Genomic DNA, 12,722 nt, shown 5'->3' on the forward strand with positions numbered 1-12,722 from the left:
CCTTCGCCGGAAACGCTACCGGGCAATCTAGCGGCCGATCTACCGATTAATTAGTTCGATCGGCGGTACAATGCGAACAATGTCCCGATGGCAGTGGTTTTCGCTCACTCATCGCGGCAGCTGGGTGCGCGGGCGCGGGCGCCGATGACAAATGACGATCTACGCCGTACGCGCGCTAAGGCTCTTGACTGACGAAAGTGTGCGTTTGAACATTATCTACGATTACTTTCTGGAAAGTCTAAGTTCATACTTCTTCTATAATATTAACTACCACTAACTACAAGTTTCTCTTTGACCCAATGGTTGACTGCTAGAGAATGAGTTCAGGCCTTAAGTCCGCCATTTATACAATTTTACATCGTGCAATAAAATTTAAATAAATAAATAACTATAAAAATACAATATGAAATGTGCATAGGTAAAGCTGAATGTTTTTGGAATGGGCCACTTAGAGATGTATATGTTACGGGTAATGTTAGAAGCTTAATTAAACTCAAGTTTACCCTGGTATATTATTACCCAACACTTCTGGGTAAAGTCCGAAATTTTAACAACATTAATCTGTATTCGGCATTTACCCGTACATATGGGTGTTGCGTCATCACTTCTGACAGTATTGGGTAGACCTAGATGTATACGGGTAAACGCCGAATACAAAGTAAAGTTGATTTAATTTTCGGGCTTTACCCAAAAGGCTTACCCAAATAAACTTATACCCAGATAAACTTATTATTACTTAAATGTTCTTGGCAATACTAGAAGGTTGTATACCTTTACATATCATCTTCACTCATCGCACCGGAAACGTAGTATTTCCGGACCTAATTTGATGTAAGTCATGTCAACATTTCATTGCAAGTTTGAGAAAAAGAACTTTAATCTCGAAGGGTACCTACCGACCTCATGATATTCATACAAAGCCTCTGAGGATCAAAAATCGCCATACTAAAAGAGCTTTAGAAAAAGGAGCCGTCTTCATTCCGGGAAAATTCCAATTTTGTGAGAATATGCGTGATTAGAAATAGTTTAATCACGCGTTAAAACAAAAATATCCAATAACTTCAGTTTTCTAATTATTCCGAGTATAGTTTCCTCTATTCTAAAAACTTTCAGTTTGCCCCTCGTATAAGGCTATACAATAGACATTGCCAGATGTACTATAGGAGAGTCCTATTAGAATAAAAAATATGTATCTATCGGCCCAATTCGAACAATGCTTACCTATAAGATGTCTCAGTGATACAATACCGATCTGTCAGTGTCAAAAAAGTCATTTCTTCAACCAGAAATGTCACTTTTGACAATAACAGATCGGTATCGTGTCGCTGTGACATCTTATAGGCATTGCTCGAATTGGGTCCTATGACCTATGTCTGTTGTCTGAAATAGGAAAGCTGAGTATCTCCAAATATTTAATATTTATAATGAAGTGTTTGTTGTTCGATTTAAGGGGCTCCCCGCGGTTTTCATAGATTTTTGATAATTTTGAATAGTTTCGTTTGCACTATAGATAGAATTATAAAACAAACGGCTTCCGGTTCTTCAGTCTTTTAGTCTACCGGATTTTAAAAGAAATGAACACTTATTTATTTATATATTTTTTAAACATTGTCTAAAAAAAAACAGTTTTTTCGTTACTCGATTACTGTGAACAATTTAACATGTACGAAATCTACACTTTTGGGTTCGTCTTTGACGTCTCTAAAAACTGGTCAGAGATTTTAATTTTAAACTAATCCACACAAAAGTTATGGCCAAAAACGAATTTTTTGGCCTAAAATTGTTCAAAGTTGATGCTAAATATCTCGAATACAGTGAACTTTGAAGTAAATTTGGGATACTATATTGCTTAAAGCCGTTGCTGTTTATATGATAAGCTACAAAAAGCATTTGGAAACTAAGGGATTCAGATCTAAGGTCATTGGCGTTAGGGATCCCCTTAAGTATGTAAGTGACATTGCTTATCAATATGTAGGTTATTAGAAGGATCCCTATTTATTTGGAACTTTTTTTTTTAATAGTTTTCCGCTGAGCCCGGCCGGTAAATGAGAGGTTATAATATTACTATCAACCGTGGTGTGATGGACGGTTTGATTCGGTGAAACGGACTTTTTAAAATTCCTGAGTTCATAACCAAAATATATATATATAAATGAAACATGAGCCTATTTATATCATATGCGTCAATTATACATGAACGTATAATAAGTCTCCAATCTACATTGAGCTAAAGTGGGCAGCTGCAATAGAAAATATATGCTGATGCATTAATTAGTTAGTTATGGTAAGTTTTTTTCCACAAATCGACAACCATTGTGCCCATTTTGCGTGAAAAACGAGGAAGCGATTCCTACTTCAACCACCCCAGCTCTTCCACGAAACCTAGCAATATCCAATATAATATATGTAACAACCTAGCATGTAGCAATGTGGAGGTTGCTACGAAAAACTGCCTTCTTTAGTGTGCTCTGAGTCCCTAGGTGCCTACTCCTGTATAATTCTACCTGTTTCATTCTTAGAGAATATGTTTTGTTATTTCCTCTAATTTGTCCATACTAAATATGTAGGTGTTTGTTTAGTGTATTATAATCCTGTAGGTTATTAATCAATCCTAATATTTTTGCCTTATACCTAATGAACTACTATTTATTTTTAAAAAAATATATAAGCGGTTTTTTATTTGCGTTTTCTGTCTTTTGATTTCTCGGTATTAGAAATATAGGCCAGGCCAGTATTTTTTTACATTTTGTGATATTTTGTACTGCATAAAAATATTACTTACTGGTTTTTGTTACGAGGAAAAATACTTAGTTTTTTTAACGTTGAAAATAAATTTTAAAATGTACTTATTGAAAGCACTACAGAAGGCACAATGGGGATGATGACACATGTTGAATTTTATAACAAAATCTAGTAAAATAGATAGCAAATGAGCAATTTATCGCAATAATGTGGTTATTCAAATAATATATGGAAATGATAAAAAAATATAGGACCTGAAAGTTTCAAAATTAAAGTTTTTTTTTTATTTCCATAAAGTATAAATAAAAAAAAAACAAAAAAAAATTATCAATCATTCGATTCCTTACATTTTATCCAAAAAAATATTGTACAGCAAATATATACATAAACGCAATATTTCACCGACGAAATCGCAATTTTAATGTTTTTCATACTTCAAGATGGGCTCTTGGTGACCGTGACGTCACGTTTGCTTATCGTTTTGTTGGGAGCGTTTCGCGAGTGAAGTACGACTGTCGGACTATGACTATCATATCTGACTTTTGTATTGCTTTAATGCAATGGGTCCCATATAGACATTTGATTCTAAAAACGAACCTGAACGATTGATACCATTAATAAAAAAATGTCATCTAGCCTATTACCATATTTCCGTAACTAGGTAAAGTAATATGACCTACTTGTGTAAGAATCATATTTAAGGGTTACAACAGCCCACAACGTTTCAACGAGTGGTAAAAATTAAGAGGTAAGTATAGCATCCACTCATCCGTACAAAAAGAGAAAATGTTTATCCACCTCTAAATATTTTCCATTATCCATATTTTTTACGTGATAACGTCTTATAAATTGATGAACACCGGTAGCATGCACGAAAAAGTGTCACGTTATGGACAGATCTCCATGGTAACGTTACGGCCACGTTGTGGACAGATCTTCTGTGGTAGATCTTCTTTGTATCCATCCATTTATTTTTTCAATATTAGCAAAACTAAAAAGAACTTTTTTTTTTTTTTTCAAAAAAACCAGACCTATAAACCTTGTATATATTATGTTGAAGCGATTTGTCAAGGTTTAGTTAGTGGAAACCGTTTTCTACCGAAATGGAATTTCATGGAAAAAGTACCGTTATTTCGTTAGGATCGCAAAGCAAAGTCCAATACGATTTTAGGGTTAAAAACCTTCGGGATAATCGGCGTCATTTATATGGACGCTCCAAAAGTTAACGATGTTGATAAATTTTTCTAAGATAATTTCATCATATAACTTTTAAGAAGTAGGTTTTAACAGGGAAACCGAAACCGTAAGTCATACAAAAAAAATTGACCGATTTTAGGGTTCCGTAGTCAACTTATAGTTTCGCCATGTACCTACGTCTGTCTGTCCGTCCGCGGCTTTGCCGTGATCGTTAGTGCTAGAAAGCTGCAATTTGGCATGGATATATAATTATGTATGACGATAGAACGGGGAAATAAAAACTACAATAAAATATTTTTAGGGAAACCCCATAAAAAATGTTTTTTTTTTTTTTTTTCTAAATGCTTTAACCCAATCGTATGGGGTATCGTTGAATAGGTCTTTCAAAATGAACAAGGGTCTCCAACAACCATTTTTTGATAAAATGAATAACTTTTAAACCATGCGTCCAAAAATATGGAAAAAAGCTTGATAAATACTTTGTATGTGCTGCGAAAGTAGTCCCTTATGCTTGCAATGTACAGTCAAGTGTAGAGATATGGGTGTACACATCTTACTCAAAAATATGTCCCATAGCATCTTATTCCAGTGTAATAAGAGCGTAGTACCATATTTATGAGACGATTCTTTCGATACATATTTTTGCACTTGACTGTACCTACATGATACTTACTAATAGCCGCCATTTAGCCTATTCTGACAGAATGGTAACTACGTAACCCTACACTGAGCATGACCTGACATGCTCTTGGCCGATATTTTAATAATTGAGTATTTACTCAAAATAAGTAGGTAGTACACTTAATTTGAGACTTATGTTTTACCGTTATAATAAATAAGAGGTTATAAAACCAGGAGAGAGGAATTTCAAATTAATGATGTTTCTGGTACGTCTACATTTTTGTTATAATTATACACCTAATTTAAATATTCAACTATATTTCTACTACGGTTCATGAGATACCTGCTTATACAGCGTAGATTTTTAATACAACCGCAAATGGAATCGAGGCGTAGGTTTCAGTGCCATGAAAAGGTTTTAAAATATATAAATTTTTGACTACCGGTTTGGCCTAGTGGGTAGTGACCCTGCCTACGAAGCTGATGGTCCCGGGTTCAAATCCTGGTTAGGGCATTTATTCGTGAGATGAGTATGGATATTTGTTCCTGAGTCATGGGTGTTTTCTATGTATTTAAGTATTTATAAATATTTATATATATCATTGTCTAAGTACCCTCAACACAAGCCTTATTGAGCTTACTGTGGGACTTAGTCAATCTGTGTAATAATGTCCTATAATATTTCTTTATTTTATTATCAATTAAGCCTTAGGAGGATAGGCCACAGCCGCTTCCCCATACAAACGTAGTCCCTATTTTCCTCTCTGGAAATTGACATTATGGAAAATGTTTTCACATATTTGTATGTTTGACTCTTTTTCGATTTTTTTTGTTTAAAAATTAGGACCGATGAACAGATAAGTATCATACAATTTTTTAAATGCTCCTCACATTTATAATCACTAAAGATTTGAAAAATTAAACATACGTCCATGACATAGCTATGGTCTCTATACAACCAACTGTGTCAACATATTTTTAATAATGTTAATATCCAGAAAGGAAAATGAGGACTACTTTTGTATGAAAAGTCGGTTTCAGGGCGGCCGTGGCTCAGTATCTATCTATATCTTTTATCTTTATCTTCTTAACTAACAGAGTGCCGTGAATTTTTGATTTCGAGCGGCAATATGTTGCGTACATGGTGTGACATGACAGTTATGACGTGTTGCGTCACTAAGTGCGACTGATTAAGTCCTCCAAGACCATGCAGGTACTGGGCCCCAAAGTTTTTAACAAATTGCCCAAAGGCGTAATCGTCCAACTCATTTACGCGGGAGTTAAAAAAATGGCTCCTCTGCTCCTCTCCCACGCTTTTTATAGCCTGAATGAATTCTACAATATATAATTATGATTTAACTGTCATTCAACAAAACAAATAATTGAATGTATCAAATTTAATGTATATTATATATAATGCTCACTATTGAATTTTTTTGACATATTTAACTATTGATACCTACTACCCGAAACAGTAATAATCTAATCTGTAAGTATAAAATCTTATGTTAATAAAATTGTGACGTGTAATATGTAATAATATTATAAATAAATGAGTATGAGTATGAGTTTAACGTGCGAAGTAAAACACAGTAAATAAAATATTAAAAAAAAGTATTTTTTATAATATGAAAGTAAGGTCATTAATTTGGGCCTATACCTATAGCTACTATATTATACCTTTAGAGTATGTGGCCGTATCCAAAACATACGCTGTAGGCTGACATAGATACAAACGGCAGAGACTTATAAATAGATCATAGGTTCACGAAGGGACTTGAAAAATAGATATCTCTAACTATATACTAGATAGGTTAGAGTAAATAGGTATCTCATAGGTAAGCGTGCTCCACCGTAGACCGCATCATCACTTACCATCAGGTGTGATCGTGGTCAAACGCCTGCCTATCCTCCATAAAAAAAAAGATTGAACAGTATGTTTTCTATGCTTTTGTAAAGTATATCTTAGTTTGGCTTTGTTATGTTAACTCAACCACAATGAATGAAATCAAATATAATCTCACACCCTTCATGCCTTAACTTTTATCTCTTTTGCATGAAATATTTAAAAAAATCTCAAATACATAGCAGACGGTTTTGGCTAAGGTTACGTTCTACTACATTTTATTTTCTATAAAAGTGAAACGTTTTTGAAATATGTATTTTGAAAACTTTAATTCGCATATACACAAGAAACTCTTATTGCGTGATATAAAGTTACTTATATATTTAAACTTAAATTAATTTCATTGAATACCTATGAAATATGCATATGACAATTATAAATATCAAGATTTTTGTTGATGGAATTAATAAAATTTACGATTTATACGTCGGTAGAATGTGTTTTAAAATAATACTTACATTAAAAAGTTCTTATGATAGGTTCAAATTAAATTCAATACCAATTTATATACTGTTACAGACAAAGGAGTTCGAAAAAAATGGTTTCTTGAATAATGCGATATCGAGCCAGCAAGTAAATTCAAAATTAGAGTCTAATAAATTAATTAATGGCTGGCTATTATTAGCTAAGGCCCGTACCGTATTTTTGTTTTTACAAATACTGTATAAGGATAAAGTGCACTAGTGAGCGATTGATCATTTCTACTTATACTGCTCAGTTCGTTATATTTCGGAATATTATTTGACATAATAAATGCTTGTAAAATGACAGAATTCATTAAATTCCAATCCAAGACCATGAAAGAGACGAAAATAACTGGTTTGCAAAATTTCCTTAAAAATCATAATTCAACTGATGCGTCGATCGGAAAGAGAGTGAATTTAAATTGAACCACTATTAAATATACATATTCATATGTTAGCAACATATAGCTTTTACGGTGAAAATCATTCAAAATAAAGCTTGAAGTGAAGTGACTCTCAAAAAAATGTGTCTCCCTATAAGAAAAATTGGAAGTTATCGGTGCAATATGTAGCAAAAAACTATTAAGTTTATGGGGCAAAGAGTGAAATGAGTCAATACTTTAATACCTATTAAAAATTATAAACACTCACATATTCGGTAATACGATATATAAGAGTTCCATAACACGGTTAGGAAACCTTTATAAGCTTCTTTGCAATTTAAGTTCAATTCAGTTTTTTATGGATGATGAAATAGATATATGTTATAACATATTTTTTGTCTTAACCAAGTGATCAATTCTACTCAGAAAAAAATAGGTAGGTATGCAGAGAAAAAACATCGTATTATTTTATGGCAAAACTAAGACTGTCTGATCTGAATTGTATTAGATGCATAATAATTTCTGTCTGCATTATCTTATGGCCTTGAATTTAAATGTCTTCCAATAATATAATAAAGTTAGTTAATAAGAGCCCTAAATGTAACAAAATTAGCCACATAAGCAGAAAATATTTATAACTCAATTTGCAACTTGTAATTTTCTTATATGCTGAAATTGAAAAAGAAATCTTTACAGTAAATAGGTACCATTTGGGCCTCCTTCTTCCTTCCGCAACATTGCCCACCATTCCCAACATGGCTTGGTTTAAAAGAAAGGTGGAAAGGAAACAGTTTTCTTTGTCTAATTCCTTATAATATTCTCCCATTATTGGGCATGTTAGTTATTGTTGAGGAAATTGACCGTACTTTAAAACTGCAAAAACATATCAAGATCGGTTCACTGCAATAATACCTCATGAAATATATATATACGAGTATGTCGCGTCGCTGTTGTGTCGCCGATTTGGACGCCTTAGCGACGGCGCGACAAGATAACTAATTTTATGATTAGTAATATTGTTTCACTATGTTTTACGTTTACAAAATGTAGTTACGAGTATTTCTGTGTACGGATGAAAATAATATAAAAATATCTATTAAGAGACTATTTAATATTTACCTCTAGTATGAGGCTATAATTTATTTTCACTAGTCTTAGTTATACTATATTTATACCACCACATATGATTAACGCTAATAATTATATAAAAACAGTAAATAAAAGTACATGTCGAGTCGAGTCAGTCATTTAAAAAAACACACAAATGTCGTATTGATCTAGAACATTGGTAAGCTTAAGATAGGTACTCCAAAATTTGTATCTATTTAATGAGGAAACGAAAATAACTCACCATTGGGTGATATGTTGAGGGGTTGTGGCATGGCAGCGGGCGCGGGCGGCGCCGGCTCCATCTTCCAGGGCGCGCAGCACGAGGCGGGGGAGAACTCTGGCGTGGGGCCGCTGCCCGCCGATATCAACATGATAACATGCGGCCAGACCACGACACTCAGACTCCGTCTTATCAGTCCGACACTGGAACCGAGACCTATAGAACCTTCGGCACGGACGCACTGGGCAAGCACGCGCTCGCTCGAAGCTCAGCCAGAACACTGAAGAGCGCGCTGGGTGCCCGACGCGCCCACTGGCGCCCACTCCCATTCGCACGCCTCGGAAAAAATCACCGCCGCCAAACAATAACAAGAACTGCCTTCACGGACTCGAGCCTCCGTGCACCTCTCACTCTAACGCTCTTAATTCGATTTCCGAACGCGTCAAAAATTACGGCAGCGCTCAATTCGATTGTAACCTTCCGTCCCGTTCTTGGTATTTTAAATTCGAAAGGTTTACTTTGCCAAACACGATTCAGAATCATAAAGTTCCTACAATTACGGTTCATTTCACAATTACAAAAACGTTGCACTACGGATGTTTTGGAATCGAGAGCAAACGGAACTACTCCTACTCGCACTCGTTTGGTTCAGCTTAAGCTTGAATCGCATGAAAGGGACAGGTGCACTACCGCCGCCGGTAGAATTACGGTAGTGAGCACAGGTGATCTTTTACCACTCTTTAGCGAAGGTGTTAATGTAAGTCTATCCCTGTCTGGCACGCAATAGATAACAGCTATATTGAGAGACAGATACAGTGTAATGTATGCTTTTTAATTAAAAGTGGCTCGAGTTAACCATGCTTAACATCCGTTCTAATAAACGCGGTGCGTAGTAAGGTTGCTTTCATATTTAATTAATTTGAAGAGTACATTCGTAGTTCTGATTATTTTTACTTTAGCCGAAGCCCAAAACTTAATTCAAAACTGGTCGAAAATAATTATTGAGTTGAGTTACAATTTGATTAATTCTTAGTACTGTACTGTAAAGTTAAATAGAAATTACGAATAATGTAAACAATTATGACTGATTTTGTTAGCATTTGACATATAGGTAACCGAAAATTTTACCAAAGGTTGTTATAACTGAAATATTAATAATCCACATATATTTTAAATAAAAAATGAATCAATAAACCATTTAAAAATATTTTAACTATTAATAAGGTCATTGTTGTCCTTAAAAAACACAAGATTACGAAGTTATGAAGGTAAATTGGTTTGTTTACATTATTTTCAATTTCTATTGAACTTCACTTTAAAATCTGTTTTTTTACCAACTGAGTTTGGTTTCATTCATTCAAGAACAAAAGAAATAAAATACATAACAATAGTGCAAGCACAATTAAGGATTCCCATTGTGTCCATATGTGGAATAAAATCACCGTCTTTAAGTAGAACGCCATGTGGTAGGTACCTACTATTGAATGCAATATGTTGGACCTGGAAGGATTTATTTTGAATACCCTAGGTAATTACAGGAAACGGCTAGTAATTACAGTATCGAAACCTTTTGATGAACTCTACAAATCTGCCTGTTTATAAATACACACTACTTTGACACTGAGACATAAACAAATGTAATACAGTTTACTAAGGCGTGCTAACTCAAACGCCCCGATTCGAACTTTAAGATACGTCAAAAATTTCCTAAAGATACGATATGGATTGGATATGTCAGTATCAAAAGTGACGTTTCTTCAATTAATTAATCTTTGGGCGTTATGGCTCCATCGATATTGTCGATGATTCCGCCAACGTCAAGGTTTAGGAAGGCACGTGCTTTCTGAAGACAATTAGCCGGTGAATATCAACTTCTTCAAACATTTGCTAAAGACACGATATGGATTAAATGTCGAATTTAAACTGTTGTGATGTCTCACTAACATTAAAATAATTCTACGGATTACACTCACGTATTTTTAGTCACTCGTGCGACATGTTTCGGAGAACTTAGGTCTCCTTTCTCAAGCACTAACAGTACGAGCAGCGTTCACGAAAGTGACGTTCAGTGTCAAAAGTGTTCTTCAAACAAATACGTACTTTTTGACACTGACATATCTAATCCATATCGTATCTGTAGCAAATGTTTGGCGTATCTTAAAGTTCGAATCGAGCTGGTATCTAGTATGAAATATTGATTGCAACTAGTTATTTGCAATTCTCTTGAGCCGCGAATTTTAATAAACATGTCTTTGAGCGTTTATAAATGAAGTAGGCTAGCTAAAGTTAATTTTAGAAGAAGTAACAATACCAGTGTACCTAAAGGTCATGCCTATTCTTATTTATTTTAATAAGTATTGAACGCAGTATAAAAGGCCCACTTGAAGTATTAAATATAGAACCAAGGTATGTAGACTAGAGTCAGACCAAGACAAGTCTGCAACGATTTTGATAGCACACGCAGTGCAAGTGTTATTTATACGTCAAACTTCAATGAAATTAGGACTTAATTTTAGAATTAAAGCTAATAAAGAGAGTGTATAAGGGAGAAGTAGAAGAGGGAGGTAGAAGAGGTAGACCTCGGCGAACTTTCTCTGATCAAATCGGGTAAATCCTGGAGAAAGGCCAGGTCAAGAGCTTAGGCTGCTCTTGGCGAGCGTTTATGAGAAATGTTATGAAAGTGAAGGAAGCGAAAGAGGTATGTCAGGATCGTAGCAAGTGGAAATCTATTGGTCTCTGCCTACTCCTCCGGGAAACAGGCGTGATTATATGTATGAATGTATGTATGTAACCTACCGATGTATCTAAAGGCGCTTGCTTGTTCTATTTTATTTATTTATTTATTAAGGTATATTAAACGCAGTGTAAAATTCCCACTTCAAGTACAGAACCTTATTAAATATAGGTACAAACCAAAGTATGTAGACTAAAACCCAATAATAAGCGTACAAAAAAATATGAACTTACGTAATTGTCATGTCACATGATTATAATGATTTGTGGCTTCGTTTACACTATTTTGTATCATGAACAACTACATATAATAACTACAAAGTAAATCCACTTAAAATGAACGCGTATAGAAGAGCCGTCGCATACTAGTTGGAACTGGATTGAATACCTAAATTGACAAGTTTTTATTAAGAAGTCAATATTATTTGATTTCAAGTCAATATTTATACCTAAGTATGTAAATAATGTAAAACAAAAACCTAAGCTTTCTCTAAGCATTAAAATAAATATACTTTTTTTATTTATAATATGAATAGTGGAATGAGCACTAACAACTCGTAGGTAAGATAAGCTAAGAAACATATTATTTGCTTTTGTTTACTCAGTGCCTGCGCATCCATATCGCATAAAAATATATTTATGCGAACCGCCTACACTGATTATGTGTGTATTTCGGCATACGTATGAGACACTTACAAAATCACTTAACTTTCAAGTGTGCGTACCAAAACTCTTCCAATTCATATTAGTAAAGGATAAGAAGGCAGGTCCGTGTTTTTTTTCTCGGCCGCTTGAAAGTGGCCGCATCGCCTTGTAGCGCCGGGACAGGGGCGATACACGTACGATTTAGTGCCGCGGTACAGCGTGGGTGTCGCCTAATGAATATATTTATTTATACCTCGGACACTCGCCGACTTTTATCTGACACCGCCTTGCCGAAGGACATGTACATTGTACCTATCTTGCCGTGTAACTAACTAAACATACAGCTTATATATAGTGCCTTTAAAAACTACTATTACATAATGTCTGTATCTTTAGGTATTTAAAAAAAGGTAAACAAACAATTTGTACATTTTCGGGTAATTTTAATATTTATTGGTTAACCAACCAAATACAAAACCGCCTGGATCTGTCACTAAACGACCTGACTTTAAACCTACATTATTTCATCATGTAATGTTTTCATCTACCCTCAACTGCCTTAAGGAGCCATTTGAGGGTAGATTTTGTTTACCTTTTTTTTAAATACCTAAAGATACAGACTATAGATACCTACAGTGATGCATGAGTATGCTGTATGTACCTATATCTACATCACAAAATGATTTCAATGTCTTAAACAA

At 34.4% G+C, this 12,722-nt stretch overlaps 1 protein-coding gene across 2 annotated transcripts in view; it reads right to left on the minus strand.

Moving 5' to 3' along the window:
- LOC133517444 (paired box protein Pax-6-like) overlaps nucleotides 1-9,019 on the minus strand; it is a 58,494-nt gene extending 49,475 nt beyond the window's left edge. Inside the window, exon 1 of one of the 2 annotated variants that reach the window (XM_061850770.1) lies at nucleotides 8,665-9,015. In XM_061850770.1, coding sequence (XP_061706754.1) covers nucleotides 8,665-8,794 — 130 coding nt within the window. In that variant the 5' untranslated portion in view covers nucleotides 8,795-9,015. Of the gene's footprint in view, nucleotides 1-8,664 lie in introns of both variants that reach the window. The other variant, XM_061850771.1, reaches the window with a different exon arrangement.
- Between the last annotated feature and the right edge of the window lie 3,703 nt (nucleotides 9,020-12,722).

Source organism: Cydia pomonella, chromosome 4, assembly GCF_033807575.1.
Source record: "Cydia pomonella isolate Wapato2018A chromosome 4, ilCydPomo1, whole genome shotgun sequence".
Lineage (NCBI taxonomy): Eukaryota > Metazoa > Arthropoda > Insecta > Lepidoptera > Tortricidae > Cydia > Cydia pomonella.